General features: G+C 35.0%; 2 protein-coding genes across 4 annotated transcripts; both read right to left on the reverse strand.

The window, feature by feature from the left end:
* Positions 1-473: 473 nt before the first annotated feature.
* AQP (aquaporin) lies at positions 474-11,298 on the reverse strand. 3 transcript variants are annotated; one of them, XM_089644642.1, is made up of 8 exons: positions 11,064-11,298; positions 10,718-10,916; positions 7,232-7,415; positions 6,090-6,212; positions 5,050-5,201; positions 3,300-3,438; positions 2,486-2,587; positions 474-1,123 (listed from the first exon to the last, which is right to left on the reverse strand). In XM_089644642.1, exons 2-8 carry the CDS (start codon positions 10,766-10,768, stop codon positions 894-896), a joined length of 981 nt encoding a protein of 326 aa, XP_089500768.1. In that variant the 5' UTR covers positions 10,769-10,916; positions 11,064-11,298; the 3' UTR covers positions 474-893. The 3 variants fall into 3 exon arrangements, with proteins under 3 accessions (XP_089500768.1, XP_089500844.1, XP_089500921.1); XM_089644718.1 differs by lacking the exon at positions 11,064-11,298 and adding an exon at positions 10,999-11,059; XM_089644795.1 differs by lacking the exon at positions 2,486-2,587.
* Positions 11,299-18,803: 7,505 nt separating this feature from the next.
* Positions 18,804-20,375, reverse strand: LOC149426230 (ionotropic receptor 21a-like). The gene has a single exon (XM_089635391.1). The coding sequence runs from the start codon at positions 20,373-20,375 to the stop codon at positions 18,804-18,806; it is 1,572 nt and encodes a 523-aa protein (XP_089491517.1).
* Between the last annotated feature and the right edge of the window lie 407 nt (positions 20,376-20,782).

Genomic DNA, 20,782 nt, shown 5'->3' on the forward strand with positions numbered 1-20,782 from the left:
ACAAGCATTCTCATGTGAAAACAAACCTTATATTCATATGTTGGATATTTTCCCGTTTGTGCACCGGTGCCAGAGGGATCAAAGACGCTAGTTCCTCAGAGCATCTTCCATTGAAATAACGGTAGAACGAGGGCAGCAAAAGGTGAATATCTAATATATGTATGTTTATGTAAATAAAGTCCAGTGAAAACCATTTTGTAAGGCCGCACTGTAGAACGTAATGTAAAAACTATACACCTAGTTGATGCATATTATAAAGCAAAGATGCACAACCTCTTTAGCAGGCGGGGGCCGTACTACCTACTTTTAAAACCTCCGCAGGCCGTATGCAGTACGAGTGTAGTACAAAATAGGCTCAAGAAAACGAGATGGGCTCGTGGACCAAATGCGACGGGTCGAGCATCACTGATCTGTTGGTTGTGCATCAGCTAATGAGTACCAAAAAATTAAATCTAATCAAATAAATAAACACATTTTATTGTTAACAGTATATTTTAAACTTAAAACTGGTTTGTCAACGGGTGATATTATGTACATACATATATTATATTTAAAATAAAATCAGATTTTCAAACAATAATATTAGTATTAAAATACACTTTTAAAGCTCAAATGACTAGATTGCTTCGCTTCTGCAGTTAGAGATCACAGCTCCACCAAAATACATGACTCTTATATTTTGTAAAAGAAATTTAAATATGAAAACGCTGAATATTTTAAAATTATATAATGTCAAAGACTGAAATTGAATTATTTATTTACACATGCAAAATGAAACATATAAAATTTTCTGCTTAATAATTCCTAGTATAAGTGTATTATGGACGCAATATGACGAGACGAAGTCAATTTGTTTTAGTGTGATTTTGGAATCGTTGAAGTTTGCGATGGCTTTAGTCTTCCTTGGTCTCGTCCCATACGCTGGCGCTGCCGTTAAGTTCACTGGTCCCTTGTATGAACTTTCGCACGGCGGGCAGCTTGTAGATGTAGATGCTGAGGAGCGCCCCGGCGCACGCCCCGATCCAGTACACCACGGCGTGCTCCAGCAGCGTGTTGCCCTCGCAGCCGTACTTCAGGGAGGTGGCCAGAGCCGGATTGAAGTAGCCACCCGAGTAGTCAAATGCTGCAATATATTACAATCCATGAACCAAAGTCATCAATAATTACGCAATACTTGAATAAAGTAACTTTATTTGCTCTCCTGTAAAATTTGACTTTTATCACATTGTCAATCCAGTGATGACATAATATTTAAGTGCATGTAGGTAGGTACATAGAATACATAAAAATTAAGTAAAAGGTTGAATTTAATTTTGAAATAAAAAATGGTTAATTTATTGAAAATTTTTGTAAAACAAAAGTCTCCTTTCTCAAACTCTTTCAGTATAATTTTTTTCCAGCACAAAGAAACATTTAGAATACATAGTAATTTACCAAAATCAAACCTTTTTGCTCCTTGGTTTATGGCTGCATGTAAAAGAAACATTACCACATATTATATTTGAATTGATAGGGCAGAAGGGCTTAAATAACCCACATTGAAAATATTTTCTTTAATATTTACATAGCATCAATAGAATCATAAATAAATGTTCTAAATATGACATTTTTCAAACATTTCAAATTTTTACTTAGGACTGTTTATTAGGTTGTTTCAAAGAATTCATCAAATTTCAATGTTATTACACAAGTACTGTGAAACAACTAGCCCATGATGTAATAATAACCGAACAGATTTTCCCAGAATTTGAATTCTAACTTTGAAATATGGCGAATTTTTCAAATTCTTACAAACCACCAATCCTAAGGATGGGTTGTTTCAGAGAATTTGAACAATTCATCAAATTTCGAAGTTGATTTTCAAGTTCTGTGAAGGTTCTATTAAAGTTCTGTTATTATATCATCATTGGCCAGTTGTTTTACAAAATTTAAATAATAACAGAACCTTCACATAACTTAAAAATCAACTTGAAATAACTCATCCTAAAGATGGGTTGTTTCGCAGAATATGAACAATTCATCAAATTTCATTATCGGGTTCTGTGAAAGTCCTATTCAAGTTCTGTTATTATATCATTATAGGCTAGTTGCTTGATAGAAATGAAATAATAACAGATCTTGAAATAATCTTTAACAGAACTTGAAAATTAACTTTGAATTTGAATAATTGTTCAAGTTTTCCGAAACAACCCGTCCTAAGTGTTTTAAACTGCTTATGTAAAATGTTGCAAATGTGGGTCCTTTTACCTTTACATAGTTATGTAAATCCTAAGACTAGGGGCAGAGACAAGGCTGCTTTATTCCTCACAATGCAAGCATAAATCATAGACTGTTATTAAAGTTCTGAATGGAGTAGCAAATTAGGCAAAGAACAAAAATTGGTTAAGTACGCATTCGCATACGGGTTTGGTAATAACAAGCGTGCTGCAGCTATGTATTTACAGTAAACATTAGGTCATTAATATTATCATGACAATTTAAGTACCTTGGCCTAATTTGACTTTGCAAAAAACGGATACGGTCATGTCTGAACTGGTTTTGGTATCCTGGTACATGTAGGTGAATTCCGTATTCCTGAACGAGACTCCTGCAATACATGACACATTAGTGCATTGGCTCCAATCAATCAAATCAAATCAAATCAATTTTGTTAGTGTTATGTTTGTGTTTGAGTGAACTCATCAAAATTGAAGTAACTTTTTATATATGTCGCATTCAGATGAGAGTGAATGATGTGCGCTGATGAGAGATTCTAGAAATCTTGCTAACAATGGCCAACATTTTGGAAAGTGTTGTTAAAAAAAATTACATTTGGCAACTCTTTTACTCGCGTCTGAATGTGGCTTTGAATACAATACAGTGAACCAGCTTAAGAAGTTTTTATTTTCCGGTTCAATAGAAAACTTCTTGAGAGTAGTACGTAATGTACTTTGCTGTGTGAATGGCTTAGGTTTAGTGTTGGTCTTGTGTTTACATAGCGATAGTATAGGTTATAAATATTTTACTTAACATTAGGTACTTAATTTATAAGATTTTTTTGTCATTTTATCTTTAAAAAAAATAATTACTCCTAGCTTTTTTCCTGACAATTAACACACTTTTTTTATCCGTAGTAGATTTTTTTTTAAAAAATATTCTCAATATTTAATACAAATTTGGAGCTTTTAGCACACAAAACAAGACAATAAAACTGAGCGAAAAATTGTTAAAATGTGATGAAAAGCTTTGATTAACCATTGAAAATGTACTGTTCACAATCATTTTTTTTAAATATTATGTGGAAATGTGTTAATTTTTACCAGCAACCACCAGGGAAGTACCGATGAAGGCATCGATGGCTGTGGAGAAGCGAGGGCTCAAATCTCCGAGGGACTTTGAAGTTAAGCGGCAGACGCATGTGGCTATACCTTCGATTATTGCTCCATACAGCATGGGGACCTGTATTCAGAAAAAATTAGATAATCAAACAAAAAAAATTCTCTTTCTATCTAGGGCTATTGCAATATTGTTGGTAGATGGTTATTGAATCTTCATTAGGGTAAGGTTATGTGATTGCAGATATAAATATATATAGGAGGAATATAAGATTTTCGGTACTGTTAATAGTTGGTGTAACGATTTATTGTAATTTTACAACATTTTTTTTGGTAGGTACCAACTTATCTTTCGCAGACAAAATTATAATCATAAATGGACTATTTTAACAAGATGCTGTTTTAGCCCAGCATTTTTGATGAGCATTAATGGAATCATTGCCTATGGTTTTTGAAGAGACCAAAATTTACTAGAATTCTTATGGCGGGTTTTCACCTGTTCTATCCTTTGAGACCCAAATTGATGTTCAATTTATAGAATGAAAGTTGAAGTATTCAACTTTGCTTTTCTAATCCATAGAAAAGCCTGTTCTGACAGATTTATTTAAAAGATTCTATGAAATAGATCAGCAGAGGTGTATAGCTGAGATCGAAAATTGGAACCTTGAATATTATTGACTAACTGTATCCACTAATGAAAAACTGAACGTCCATGGAATGAACTGTTGAAAGGTGAATGCTGGCTGAGTGGAACATTTATGGTTTTGATATTTTGATATCAAACTACGCCGTTGTTGTGTAATTTTGACTTATTTGAATATTTATTTATTAATTTTCGATAAATCAAAAGTTTACATTTAATCAGTTTTTAACATAAGTATTTTACATATAGCCAAAATAAAACCAATTATGGATTTCCTCCTTGTGACTTTACCTAGAGGTAGACTGAGACAGCATAATATGGAATAATATATTGTTTATCCAATATTAACGAGATGTCCGTCAGTTTGTGACTCTTATTTCTCAATCGGAAGCAAAAGGCTGAGTGGTTTGTTATGAAATTATGTCAATGCTTAATCTTCACATCTCGAACACAAAATAGAACACATGTTTGTAAACAGGTGAGAATCTCTTTTTCTTTGGTTCTAAATTTACTAATTTGTAATAGCCTTAATTTAACTTCACCGCAGAAATGTATTTTTTTTCTTTTTCATACTGTATCTGTGTTCCTGCCAGAAATGTACGTATTGTGAGGCCGTACTGGATCGTGATTATATCGTGCAATGTAGAATTCCATAATTCTACCTTATTCATTAATGATTTAATCTATATCCAAAATTTATTGTCTTGCTGAAATAAAAATGCTTAACATGTAACTGAGTTTTTCATTTTCCTATAGTGAGGTAATATTTTGCATTTCTAACATTTTTATTTTAAAATTATTTTAGGCTAAAAGTAGGCTCCGAATGAGAATTGTACTGTCCTTGATTTAACCATATAGTGGCATATGGTTAAATCGAGGACCAATTTGTTTCATACAATAAGCCCGGAGAAATCAATCTAGTGAGTGGTTTATTTATGTATATCAGGATACTTCCCAACTCCTCTTCCTCCTTCTGAAAAAAATTCTTTCAACTATAGTGGGTCCCATAGAAGCATCATTTGACCCCTTGCAGAAGGTGTATCATGCTTTGAATGGTATACATGCACATAAAAAAGGTGTTTGAAGGTTAACCTGCAGGTCGGCCTTGCAGTCTTCGAAGGCTCTGTCTTTATGTGTGTCGGTAATCTCCAAGGCCCAGTACATCTGAACGTACTTGAAGACGATGAAGCCCCCAGTCAACTCAGCCCACACCTTTAGCAGGACATGACGCAGGTCTGCTTTGCCTGGAAATAGACGATAGTAAGGAGATTAAAGTAGGTATAGGTATTTTAAAACAACATAATTACAATCATTTAACCTCCACACAGCATCCCCAAAGATGAATTAGGCCCTGAGGGAAATTATTTTCTTCAGGGCCTCCTGTGTGGAGTTAATATATATATATAAAAAAAATCATTATTTCTTTGCAGGAGTAACCTAAGAATAGAGGATGAAACACCATACAACTCTTTCTTGCCACATGCTTTTCGCAGAAATACTCATTTTCTATCTAACACCGACTTTATGAAAAAATTATAGAATTTAGAAAAGCTGTAGGTAATTATTGCAATGAAAGGCACTTTCGAACACAGATACTTATACTAAAGGTATTAAATCTCATTAATTTTGTGGCAAATGTCATTAAAATCACTAGATTTTGTGAATCTAGAGATTCGAGCTAAATTGGCCTTTGTGAAAAACAAATCCCTGTTGGCTGCTTTAGTCTCGTTTCCCAAATGGAATCAAGGTCCAAATGGCAAATTGTACAACAGCCGGACAACATTATTATCTGATAAATTTTATAATAGTACCTACCTACTTTCGCTATTTTTGCGATATGCCTGGAAAGTGAAATTCTCTTGTAAGGATTTCCAAGGGACTGGAAAAACTTCTTGTGTGGGGAGTGGGAAAAACTCAATATTTGCTATACTGCAAAAACTGTATAATTGACAAATGTCGAATTACTATACAGGACAGCAATTTAAAGATAATTTATGATCCCCTTATGGGTTATAAAAAACACCTATTTTTTAGAGTTTTTGCAGTATGGGACGATGTGTGGGATTAACTCGGCCATTTTTAAATTTCATAATACGGACTGGTACTGAATTATAGTTCTAAATATCAAATACCTTCGACATATTCTTCCAAATGGGTGTACGGACAAGCAGATGCATCTCCCCAGTTTGCTGACCACCATATTGATAGCAGGAACAGGAATATGGCGTATGTTGCCACACCAAAATTATCAGCAACTAAAAAGAAGAAAAACATTATAATTCACTTGTCAATCGCAATCCACCGAGACTATAATCAGCAAGTCATGTATAGAATATTATGAATAACCAAATACTACATAAGTATAGTATTTCGTAGAATTGAATGTGGCAAATGTCATTAAAATCACTAGATATTGTGAATCTAGAGGTTCGAGTTAAATTGGCCCTTGTGTAAACAAATTCCTGTTGGCTGCTTTAGTCCCGTTTCCCAAATGAAATCAAGGTCCAAATGGCAAATTGTACAACAGCCGAAAACCCACAAACACATTTTATACTGTAACGTCATTGCATTTTCGTAATTGATATTGTTATATTACATATTGTCATGAATTCCTTAGAATACTTACGTTTGCCAATTTTTATTTTTTATACCACGTTATTCTGTGTTAGAGAAAACGTGAAATAAAATACACGTAAAAAATAATCATCATGAACAATCGCCGCGCCACCGTTATAAATCAGTTTTCCATCGCTAGGGTCGCTGGCGTAGCTTTTCGGTGAACGCTGACTGTTGTTGACGGCTCTAATTTTAAAATTCAAAATTTTAACGAGATCAGAAAATTATTCAAAAATCAAGAAAATATTATTATTAATTATACACTGTAAGCAAGGGCCGGCCCTGTGTGAGCGCAATTGGAGCAATCCGCTCCGGGCCCCGAATGGTCAAGGCACCAAGGCTTTGATAATACCTAACATCTACCAGTTTTAACACATCGCCATTGAGATTATTTTTCCCAAAAACGGCGCTTTATAAAAATACAAATCATCCGAATATTATTGATTACAGCGATATCCCGGGCGTCTACTGGTTTTGATAAGCGTCAAAATTTTATTCGCGCTAGGCGCCCCGTTGGCTCAGGTCCGGCCCTGTGTAAGTAGGTAAGCAGTACTCACCCACCGAGGGATATTACCAAGGTGGGTAAATAATTATTATTGTTTGGTGATTATCCAAGTCGTAAATTTCTAACAATTAATGTTAGTATATTGAAACATACTTATTATTAGCTCGAAACAGCACCCGCATAGTTCGGCAGTGGCGATGGCTTCCTCAAATAAAAGTTTAACAAATGGTTCCTTCACAAATTTGTTGACAACTCTTCGCGCGCAATGTGCCAGGAGTGACGTCAGCAATATGAACAGAGTTGACACCACGAGTGGCGCGAATGTCATCCTGTTCACCTGGAATATAAGAAATCAAACAGAAAAATTAATCTCGTAAGTAGGAACCAAAAGAAACATTTTAATTTAGCATTATAATAATGTTTTGTCACCGACATGACTCCATCGACCGATATAAAAGAACAATTGGACGCGTTTCTGGTTCGGGATATATAATATTGCACTATTTTTTCACAACAATAGTATTTAAAACCATTTTGTATACCAATAATGCTTCGACATGACGTATCTCTTTCAACATTGACCTGTTAATAAATTAATATTATCTATTACGATTACTGTTAATACCTTCTCATATTTACGTAGGTACCGTACCTACTCAGAGCAATGCTTGACACACTTTTAAAAAGGAACGATCGATAACAACGTTGTTTAAAATATTAGTCTTTTTGTATACACGATATCTAAACTAGCGACGCCGCTGACTGCAAAGCCAAGTATGTGATGAAAATAGTCGATGTCACAATCAGGGATTTTCATCTCGTGTATCTGGAGCCCAGATATACGAGATGAAAACTTTGAAGTACCACGAAATAGCATTCCGTGGATGGGAGAACTTAGATCTCAGTTCCCCCTTTTCAAGATAAATGTTTTGACGTTGTATCGCACAAATTAAACTACAAACAGCACAAATAACCCCAAGAAATCAAAAATAAATATTATCGCCGAAATTTAATACAGACAAAAAACAAATATGCAATGTGTACCATCTGGTGTAATTTTAAATTGATGTAGATAATTAAAAAAATCGAATATACTGATTCTATCAATTTTTGATGGTTAAACAAAGCAGACTTTTCTCTCGCTAGTCGTACTTATTGGGTCACGGGTAATAGACCCAAGTACACTAACCAATGTAATGCCGGCCGACCAATATTAATCTAACTCCAACCTTGTCCGATCAACGGTGACATTGCATCAGTTGACAGTCGGGTACCTGCATATTTAATTAATAGTTGATGGTGCTTCGCTGTACGACTTGTACAAGAATTAATAATTGAATTCGATGTACGAGCGGTGGAAAGTACATAGACTGGACGACTAGATGTAAAATTGACGAAATTTATTATTCAGGTACATTTTACCGGGAATATTGCCAGAGAAATACATTTTTACGTAAAGCCACGCACTTTATATAGGAATAAAATTATATAGGTACCTACCTACTTCATTTTAAATTCTGTTATTTGCAGATTCTAATAAGTAGGTACGTGGTCGTCGACATGTATAAACTCACTGTTGAGTAGGTACTAAAATTGCATTAAAAACGGGTCAAAAGACAAACCTTATTTGATGCTAGAAAGCAATTATACAGAATGCAGAAGTAAAATGAAAAATTAATGAAATACGTACAAGCGTTGATTTTCTTGGTGGCATTTCGATAATGGTAGGTAAACTTTTTGTTTGATTGCACAGTACATACTTCGTGTCCTGCTTTCAAATAAAGTAACTAATAAATCTAATAATTCAATTATCAACATCTGGTCACCTCAAGTCTAACGTATGAATTCATGAGGTTTATTATGAAAGAGAACTAAAAATTAACACGAAACACACTATGTGGTAGACAGGCATGGGAGAAACCAAAAAATAATGGCCTCAGAAACTAAAATAACAACGACTGATGAACTTGATTCATTGTGAAGTCAAAGGTTTCTACATGTGACGCTATGTGACGCTCATATTCCTCTTGCCAACTACTATGTAAATCGTAAACGTTGATATTTCTATATATATTATTCTTTGATTTTCTCTCTAAAAGGTAAAAAAATATTGTTAAAACTTTCAAACTCGCCAAAATTATTCATTAACAAATACCGTTTTAAGTAAAAAAGCAATTATTATCTATTAAAAGACCACAATTGGAATGTTCTATTGTTAGGCAGGACTATCAAACTTCATAAAAACTGTCCGAATGAGTGTTTGGGTCTAATCTTTGGCGATTGGGTGGTGTGGAAAACCCCTGAGGATAATAAACTGAGGAGAGACAGGAGACTAAGGGACATTATAAGGGATTAAACCAGAATAATAATGACGAGAAAACAAACAATTTTGCTTTACGAAACGCTTTCGGATCAGTTTGTCAAAAACACGAAAACCCGGATATTAATGGTATATTTACAAGCAAGAGATTTTGTTGAAGGGGGGAAATAAACCGTGTGATAGTCAAGTACCTGGACAATCGCGCGGCGGTATTGCCATAAGCCGAATAAAAGGAAAACAAGGTTGCAAGCGGAAATTGTAGCAACTGCGGCAGTTGCAGTCGGCCACGCAAAGTTGGCCACTATTCCGGATCGCTCCCCTAACTAGTTGTCATTTTCATTTCCCATGCACGTTTCCCGCCAAAATGTCGATAGCGCCGCTCCGCGCTCCAAACAAACCGTTTTCGTGTTCAATTTTCAGATTAATATTTTAATTTTAACTCCTACATGTTTAAAATTCAGAACGCAACAAAGAGAATGTTTACAAATACCTACGTAAAATTTGGATGGATAGAGCTCAGAACTTTTATTTAAAATTATATATCTAGGTAGGTTTTAAATTTTCAGCCATACACTTTGTTGCCATATCGGATTTTTTCCGTATCTAAAAATAACACTACATACACAAAATCTAAAATTACGGGATAGTAATAAAAATCTGGTTCTTTTAAAAACATTACATTAAGAGGTAGGTAATTTATCGCTTGTCTGAATTCTTATAACAATCAGTTCCACTTTTGAAAATGACACTTAAATGAAAAACAAATTTTATTTCTTTGAACTGGAGTTACGCAGGACACGCAATAACCGAAACTATTATTTATATTGCAAATCTTTAGCACAATAGAAATCAACGAAATAAAAAAGGAAAAAAATGCTAAGTTAAATAACATAAAATTTTCCAACAGCGAATAGAGTTAGGACGGGTTGTTTCACAGATTTTGAACAATTTATCAAATTCAAGTTCTGTGAAAGTCCTATTCAATTTCTGTTATTATATATGTACTGTTAAACAACCGGCCCACAATTAAATATTAACAGAACTTGAATTTTACTATAAAAAATTGACGAATTGTTCAAATTTTGTGAGACAACCTCTCCTTAGTCTTTTCACAGGTTCGAAACAGGTGTGTGTTAAGAAAAATGATTTGGTGTCAAGTTAAAATGTTAGCATCATAATATTGTAATGTCTTGTGCTTTAATTTAATTATTAACAGTGGATGAAAACACGCCACCAATAGGCCAAGGATTTTCTAAACATAGAATGCAAAGTCTAGCTCAAACTATTCGATAAATACAGTAATTGTGGTTGGTACATACCTTTATGACAATCTTCAAAAAGATGCCCAAAACATCAATTGTGATCTTCATCTTGACGTTGCAACTGGTTACTTATTAAATCAAATAAATTCTGCAGCAATTTAGCAACTCCAAGACTCTCATTTCTTGGAAAAGATCACAAATGTCACCCCGCACTACAATGCAGTCATTTTGACGGCCATCTCGTTTTAAAAATACCCTGAAAAGCGAAATGGTACATTACTGAAAAGGTCACTCGAAATATTCAGTTATTAAATAGGTATTTGAAACTATTATATTACCTGGTATATACCTAAATGTGTAAGTGACTTAAAGCTATTCGTTACGTAATAAAGTTTTTTCTTACCGTTTTTCAGGGACTTGCCAAAGTTTGCCGTCCCGCGGCCAACTTCACATCTGTTGGGCTTTCTGTTGTTTTGAACTTCGTGGCAAATATTTCGTAATCCCTCGAATAGATACAGCTCCTGCGGCACTCGGCGAAAAAGCGCGAAAAGCTCGCAAGCTCCGGCCCGCAGACAAGCGGCAATGCTCAAGGCCCGCCATCTCCTAACACGAAAGCTGAAATCTTTATTTAGACGGCTACCCTCAGAGACTGAGCGCAATGCGAGGTGTGTCGCCTTTTATATTCCGTTCAAATGGAGAATTCAAATTTTAGAAAATGGAACGCGCTTTAAAAACGGCGATGATTATTATTATTTGTGTGCGTGCATGTGACAATGTTGTTTTTCTCATTTTATTTGTGTTACACGTGTTGTTTTGCGGCGAGAAGTTCTCCCGGAGCTCAGTCTGCTTGCTTTATTATTTTTTTTTACCGCTCGCGAACAGATGTGCTCCGAGAAGCTTTCTATTTCAGATATCCTCCTGGAGATATATTTATCGCGCATGTCACCATTGTCATTTGAAAAAACTGTCCAGACAAAAATAGAGCAGACGAAAGATGGACAGTCACATTGCAAATAATTATTTAACAATGGATGTGAAACTTTTAATCATATTTTCATAGTAATCATCTACACGCCTAGGAAATTAAGTTGTTTTTTGAACTCATTTCGTATAAAGTTAAAAATAAATTAAAATAGGCCAATGTTTTAAATAGACTAAAATAATAATATTTACATAGTAATGTAAGTAAGTACCGAAGTATAGTATATTTGAGAGGCGGGTACGGGTACCGCCACCTCGGGAACCATTTATTGGATAACCAACAGTAACACAATCTGTCATAGGTCACTCCAAGTGGTTTGCTACGTTTGGTGACTTCGTAGGGGTACCCGGTTTTTCATAGGTGAGATTTTGCTAGGTCTTGGCGGCGAATACTTCTGCCCACTTACCGCGTGGCAGTCCGCATCGGGTTGAGGAAGACTATTTGACCTCTCCTGCAGGACTCTCTCTACCCATCGCCTGGACCAACTGACCCCCAGATTCCTACCCACTCTTTTCCTTCATGAACTTCCTCTCATTCCTTTCCTTGAAAATATCCTCCACACAGCATCCCTAAAGATGACTTAGGCTCAGAAGGAAATTATTTTCCTGAGCGCCTCCTCCCTGGAACTACTCTAAAAAATACTAAATTATTTTTTATGTATACCGATAAGTACGTCCATTTTAATATGTACATATTTAGTGTGTTTGTCGGAAGCGACTTGCCAGGTAAGTATGTTTTGGTATCTTTTCTAAATAACAAATGTAGATCCTAGGAAATAAATTGTACAGCGCCCTTGAGGTGATTTTTAACAAAAACGGCGCTTTACAAATTATCCAATTATTATTATTATTATATTTGTATACATTTTCATATAAAATTGTTTTATTTTTTTAAGAGGTTAGAATAGGATATACATAGCCGAGGAGGAGGTCTATTACTTATACGCAGAGCTTTGAGCCAATCTATTTTTTCCAAAAACCGATATCTTACGATTATCCGATAAGGATATCGGCATGCTAGGAAGCATGCCCATTACACTTATAGAAAGTAGAGAAAGGTCGATGTTTTGTAATCAAGTCGTAAAAAATATTTTCGTGCGCTTACATTGCTAACGCTGGCTAAACCTTATGAAATACATCAAAATAATGTACGATGGAATTGTACATTTTAAAAAGGCCTACATAAAATTCAATGATGGTATATGTCTATCTCCTAAGGATAACCCCCAGCAACACCGGGTACACGTCAGCTAGTATTTTCTAAATGGTACCTACACAAAGTGAGAAATAGATATTCTTATTCTTTTTAAATTACTGAATGACTTCATAGTCTGCCCTCAAATGTTAAGTGTGATAAATTAACACCCGTGTCCCTGTTAAATTAAAGAATGACTTCATAGTCTGCCCTCAAATGTTAAGTGTGATAAATTAACACCCGTGTCCCTGTTAAATTAAAGAATGACTTCATAGTCTGCCCTCAAATGTTAAGTGTGATAAATTAACACCCGTGTCCCTGTTAAATTAAAGAATGATTTCATAGTCTGCCCTCAAATGTTAAGTGTGATAAATTAACACCCGTGTCCCTGTTAAATTAAAGAATGACTTCATAGTCTGCCCTCAAATGTTAAGTGTGATAAATTAACATCCGTGTCCCTGTTAAATTAAAGAATGACTTCATATTCTGCCCTCAAATGTAAGTGTTATAAATTAACATCTTGTCCCTGTTAAATCTACTCATCTCCTTTATCTTTTCCCCTGTGACCACCAACTATTAATATCACTCCCCACTAGCGCCATTTCACCGAACTGATAATACTCCTACATATACAGACATCAAAGCAAAAATACCTAATTAACATTGAAGACAAAATTAACGCCTGTCAAATGAAAAATGTAAAACGGAAAAAAAATCAGTCGCATCTGGGAATTAAACCTAGGACGAGGTCCTGGGTTCAATTCCTAGACGCGACTGATTTTTTTCTGTTTTACATTTTTTTTTTTAACTTCCGATTTAGTTTTTTTTTGTTTTTTTTTTTTTTTGTTTGTTTTTGGGGTGTTATGCCGTGTTGCGCTAACTCCTTCTTTAGCCGACGTTTCGGACAGCGTTGCAGTGCCCATCATCAGGGCAGATCCGAAGATGTGTAAATTTTGGTTGTCGAGTTTGTGCTTATTTATTTGTGGCCTGGGCCCGTCCAAGTGCGAAATGCCAACGGAAGTGGCGACATCTTGTGGCGAATTCTGAAAGCACAGTATTTATGATAGCCTGGGGCCCATCCAAGTGCGAAATGCCAACGGAAGTGGCGCCATCTTGTGGTGAATTCTAGAATTAGAAAACCGATTGACAGCGGTTAGAGTAGATGTACCCAGTATCAAGGTATAAATGCAATGGTTTTATATTGTATTATTATATGGTATTGGAGTATACTTAGACATGTTATTTGCGTTTAGCTTTGGTGTAGCCGTCAATTACCGGATACCAAGAGCTGTTGAGCTTAGCTCCTATTAAAAAACTTACCTTCCGATTTAGTTGTCCGGGTTAAATCTTCCCCAAAGGAAAAACTTAACCCTTCCACTCACTTTTCCACAAATGATCATCTAGTCAATCAACATTATGTAAGTGCATTATATAAGCAAAATAAATACAAAACAATACAAGAACAACACGTCAACTCACCAGAGATCAAATGGGAAAATAATTCACCGACTCCAGATATTTTCATATCAGAGGGTTCGGCTCGGTAGAACTTCTAACAGGGCCTATAAATCCTACTGATCCCTCAACATAAATATTTAAAAAATCTTTTGTTATCCTACATGTATTCAAAATGACCGACTTTTGCATCTTTATATATAATTTTTTTGATAGATCTAATACGCCTAAATTTTTAATTAGAGAGCTAGGTATAATGCCAGTAGCCGAAATAACGAATGGTAATATTTTTATAGTCTGAGAATGCCAAATTATTTTTATTTCATTTCCTAAATCTGTGTATTTTCTTATTTTTTCACTGACAGATTTTTGAATATTACAGGAATTTGGAATAGCGACATCAATGATATAAGTTATTTTTTTAATTTTGTCATGTAAAACTATATCGGGTCTATTATGACTAATCACTCGGTCTGTTAGTATAGTTTTATCATAATATATTTTATAAAAATCGTTTTCTAAAAATGAATTTGGTTCGTATTCATAATATGGTACTACATTACGGCAGTCAATCAAGTTATGTTTAATTACCAAATTTTGGTGAATTATTTTTAAAACTTGATTGTGCCTAAATGTATACTCGGACGGTGCTAATATAGAACATCCCGATATAATATGTTCTATAGTTTCCGGAAAAGCCAAACATTTTCTACACAAATCATCAATTTGATTTGTATCTTTGATTATATGCTTTCTATAATTTTTAGTATTAATGACTCTATCCTGAATGGCAATGACTAAACTATTTTTCATGACTAAACTATTTTTCATTACTAAACTATTTATTATGATTAAATATTACAATATGACGTTTTACTCATAAATAATTAGTTGTGAATACAACAATTTTTTTCTGTTTTATTTTTGTAAAATTATAAGTAATTATTGTGCTGATATGTTTTATATGTAGGTAATGTGTTTCCATATAATATTTGTAAATTTTCGACACGTATATGTTTGTAAAAGCCCTACGTTCACTGCGTTCACTAAATAAAAATAAATAAAGTGCAGTAACTTCGGGAGGTGATTCTACACGATGGTAGAAGTAAAATAATGTAAATAACTTTTTCGAACTTCCCATAATAAAATAAGTACCGGTAGTTTCAGATTAAAAATTAATGTTCAACTTTACACGTGTATTATGCAAAATTTATCTTCACATAATTGGAGCTACAGGCAATTTTTACTCACTACAATGCTTTATTTAAAAATTATTGTGCCAAATTATCGTATATATGTAGGTATCAGCTTTTGTTTTAAGATTATTTTTTATTTATTTCAAGGGGCAATAGGCCAGCTCACGATTAATCAGAATATCTAAATATGACTTCAATAAAAAGTCGCTAGTTTTCGAGATATTCGCACTTTTACGACTTTAGGGAAAATCAGTTTGATCAATTTGGTCAGTTTTTTTAATGCCAAAACGAGTGGCAGCTCGAGACTTTTGGGTGTACTAGAGTGCTAATATTACAAAAATGGCATAAATAATGTTGTTGTATCCGAAAATGATTTTTTTTTTAAATTCGGTTCTTTGTAAGAAGATTTTCAGGAATTCCGCTAGACCGTGCGCCGCACGGATATTCTGAAAATCTTCATACAAAAAACCGAATTTTCGTAAACAAAAAAATCATTTTCGGATACAATAACACCAATAATGTTGATTTTGTCAAACTTAGCACCCTATAACACACAAGCCCTGCTTATTTATGGGGGTACATCAAATACTACTTATATTATGTAATTAATAACTGTACTATATTCAATATTGTGTAATGTAATTCATGTATCTTTTTTTACTAATAAAAAAAATAATAACAATAAAATAACAAAAGTCACGAGCCGCCACTGGCCACAACTATAAATTTCCAATTTTACAATTCTAATTCACGCAATTCTGAATAATGCTGCCATTCTGTCACGAAATCCTGAATAATGCTGATATTGATCATAGACCAAAATTAAGTAGATGCGCTTTACGTTTGGAAAAAATATATTTTGCCAAATCATAAATTAAAAGAAAAACATCTAAATTTAACCCTTTATACTGCAAAAAAAAATGTACCACACTGACCTGGGATGTTATTGCAAAAAACAGCTCGAATACAAAATTGTATAAAAATTATTTCCTTTTGCTTAAAAAAAAAAGATATTTCAATTTTACTCACAAAGGATATTCCATTTGAAATAATTTATCAATCAAAGAAACGTTTTTTTATTATGTGAGACCCCATTGAACATTAGTTAGAGTGAGATAGATTGTGTTGCAGTTTCGTTACAATTTGTCTGTTTTTGTGCTAGGCTAAGGCAGTATGTTACTTTACTTCGTTTGCTGTGCATCGTTTTGTTTTAGTTGACAATTGGGCTACGTAGTGATGGTTTTTGCTTGCCTATTGATCTGGACTTTATTGGAGATTAATAAACCAATTTATCAGCTTTTTTCTGGACGTGTTTGTAATAACGTGACTGGGGTGCAACGCCACTCATTATGCGTTATACAGCACAAGAATATGCTAACGTGTATTACTTTTATGGAAAATGTGCCTCAAATTATCTCCATATACTTTCAGACTCGTACAGCCATATCTCCATACATAGGGAGTACTTGTATCTAATGGTATATGGCGTAGGATGTAGGTACCCATTACCTGCCCTGTTCGTAATGAAATTCACCCAAAAGCTCAGTCAGCGGCAATAAAGCAGCCGTACTGTAGATTGTAACCATAACCAAATTAAAACATGAGCATTCTAATGTTATTTAATTAATACGCACGCCTTAAAATTAGCCAATAAAACCTCAGCGGACAACTCACCCCACAGTGCCGCCGTATTTGATGTTTTAAATTAGTAATTCAACATTGTTTTGCTAATTAAAAATTCTGTTAAAAAATCGCTATTAAGGCGAAGCACTACGAAGTAATGCAAATTCGGGTATTTTTGGTTTGAAAGTGTGATCACATAGAAATATTTTGGATGGTTTACTTAAATACTACGAGTAGAACACATATTGGTCTTAGAATTTTTTTATTTTATTTTTATATGTCGTTCTATAAGGCAATAAAAATAAAGTATTAGGCCTATAAAAACTCCTTTATAATTCAATATTTCCTACTTACGGACCCATTTCCGTTATGGTTTTAATGTTTTTAATTGTATATGGGAAATTAAGTGATTTATAAAATTATTGTAAAACATTTGAATATTTGTGACTGAACAAACACACTTTTTGGCGAAGTTTTTTTTCTTGCATAAATCATAACAGGCGGCTGGAGTTAAGTGAGAATTTACACCTTATTGTCAACTACACAAGGATTGTTATTGTTAGCAGCCCGATTCCAATTGTTACACTACGTGGTGCGTCGCTATCACCTTGGCCCTTGGAAAAATAAATATTAAAATAATTGACGCAGTTATTCCTCATATAAAATAATTTTTATTTCACACATGAACAGTAATTTTATGAATAATTTGAAATAATAAATATAAAGCTTGGAACCGTCGTCTCCATTAGTATGCCTAATGGGTTTTTGTGGATTTCAATTGCCGCCGTAATTAACACGTTGAACGCCATTGTGGAGATGAAGAAATATTACCATTTTAAATTTGAAAAAAAAATACTCAGATGGCATCGGCGACCATCAAAACGTATTCCTTTTTTTTACCAAAATTTTCCATGAAAATCAAGAAAATTAACTGCGGTCACCGGTGACCGTCATGGCGCTATGGGAGAAAAATGACGATTTTCGTTATGAGGTCACCGGTGACCTACATGGCGTTCAACGTGTTAACACTGTCCGAAACGTTGGCCAAAGAAGGTGGAAGCGCAACGCGGCATAGTAACCCAAAAATTAATCACGATACTACTATTCAAAGTCTGAAAAAATATTTTACTGATGATCAAATTTCATAGCTAAATAAAACAAGAGATTAAGACAAAAGATCCCGGGTTCGATTCCTAGTTGTGACCGATATCTTTATATTTTTATGTGTCTTGTTTTATTTCATGTATCGTTTAGATTTATTTTTTGTATTATTTTCTTCTTCAAAAATAAAATTAACTAGTAATTCTGTGTAGACATTGCGACCAAAAAAGTATGTTTCTATTTTCTCTTATTTAATAAATGAAAACCAAAATTAGTTCTGAATTCATAAAATTTGTAAGTAGGTACTTAAATATACACCTACTAAATTATAAACCATAGATGTTTTATGAAAGATTTTTTCAATTTATCCAAAGAAATTGAGATTTTTTTCAACCTTTCTTCGGTCCGGTAGGTATCACGATGTTTCTTATTCCGATTTGACAGCTCGCGGTAGGAACCATGATCATGATGCTACGCCAAGTGGCCGAGTTAGAACAGAACTTCGCCACGCGCAGTTAATAAAACAATATATTATTAGAACCTGTGTTTCGTGAGTAAAAAACCGCGCCTTTGACTATTTGTGTCTTCAAGTTTATTTTTTGTAAAACTTAAGTCTATCGACGTTTTTGAAATCATCAGACCACTGAGCCCATTTTATAAAATTGTGTCTTGTGTAATGCTGATCCGGTGCGCCACTTCTCGCCCGGCTGTCTTTGGTTTTCATCTTCCCTCTGGACCGCTTGAAGGCCACCAGTTCTCCCACAAATGCGATGGTAGCAGCCGACAGTCCTAGAAGTAACACTATGAAGGCTCCTTGAAGGTGGACCATGGTTAAAGCTTGGTTTTCATCCATCTCGTGTATCCCAGACTCTCGTACTAACTTTGCAGCTTTTCTTTTCGAAAGGACGTCGAATTTGTCGTATATGTGCCTTACTAACCCGTTTGATTTGAGTAAGGTTATTATGAAGTTGAATCTCTCTAAGAACGCAAAGCCTTTCACGGACACCATCTCGACAGGGAACGAAAACACATTAGCATTCAATACGTAAAACATAGGGGCGCCATGCTTGTCGTTGTAATGGGTAGTCGTTGCCGATAGGTACTGCACGTACAGTTTACTCGTGAGGACAGATACGTTACGGTTCCAAATAACATGTTCCAAAACTTCGTGTATATCTAAGTCCAAGTAGTTATCGCGGAAATGATCTTCGATTGCATCGATAGAGTTATTAAATAGATATTTGAATGCCTGGTTGCCTCCGATTTTCAAGTCAGACTCTAAAAGCTCTGTTATCTGGGTAATCTGGTGTTCATATATCGGGTTAGTCAATATGGTAATCAGTTTCGTTTGGTAAACCGTGCACCATACCATGCTGTACAGACAAAAAGCTACGAAATATATCCGCATGGAGTGACCTGTCGGCCTGCCGACCGTGGAAATACACAGCTGCAAGCAGTATGAGTCCATGAGAGCCAAAGCGTAAGTGTTTTTTACTCCAGTTTCAAACCTGGACTTTGCCAGGAAATACCAAACTACTGTAGAAATCCAAAACACAACAAGGGTTGTGAGCCACAACTTTGGCTTCAGTATGATTATAAGGTTTTCCCATTCAGGAATCTTCCTGGCTCTTGGAACAATCCAAACGTAAGAGTCTTGAAGATACGACAGAGTGGAATCGAAGTCTTCGTGAATTTGGTTATCAGGATATACGGCGCCGATTCCCACTTCCGCTTGACCTCTCTTTAAAGCTCCCATCATCCCTGACCAAGTTCCATTCGGTGCTCGGTCTCCCCAAACGCCTTCTGAAGTGTCTAACTCAATGGTGAAGTTGATTCTCTCAGCTAAGACGTTTAGTATTTCTCGGTCCATTCCCGGGTCGTCACCGGTACTCGTATTGTGATTCAAAAAAGGGTGCCAAATAACTCCGAGGATGCTGATAGGACATCCTTTTAAATTGTTTGGAATCTTGAGAGGAAATAAGCTGGCATCCTGAGAAAGCCTACCATTCTCACAAGTGTTGTATAATTTTATATGTTTTTTTATACTTTGGTGCTTTTCTCCGCACCTCGTCGGCGGATCATACGGCTCCCATGAGAAAATATTGATGACAGAGTGGTTCTTGTAATCGTGTACCAATATTATAACGTTCATGACGTGGTACATCCATAGTGAACGCAACATGGATACTGGATATTTAATCATTTCCTTATGCGTTTTTCGCAGCGTGGAACAGTATATGACTACGCGTGCTGTAGCATTCCAAGATGGTTGACTTGCCATCTGTCTTATTTTGCTGTTATAGAGCCGAAAACTATCAATTATAATGACATAAAATTCTGAAAGGCGCACAAAAGTGAGATGAGACTGTATAATCTCATCTTCCGCATCAGTTGTAGATACATCATTCTCGAGGCTTGCGTCTAGGAGCTGTTGGTCATTGATTCCTCTTCGTTTGCTCCACTGGCTATCTTCTTGATCATCTCCAATGGTCATGACAGTAGTTTGCTGCGTATCAAACATAAACTGAAGGTAGTTGCTTAGGATCTTATCAGCAGGCTTGGTGAGTTTGT

Source organism: Hesperophylax consimilis, chromosome 1 (genome assembly GCF_061612785.1).
Source record: "Hesperophylax consimilis isolate HC1 chromosome 1, BYU_Hcon_1.0, whole genome shotgun sequence".
Taxonomy (NCBI): domain Eukaryota; kingdom Metazoa; phylum Arthropoda; class Insecta; order Trichoptera; family Limnephilidae; genus Hesperophylax; species Hesperophylax consimilis.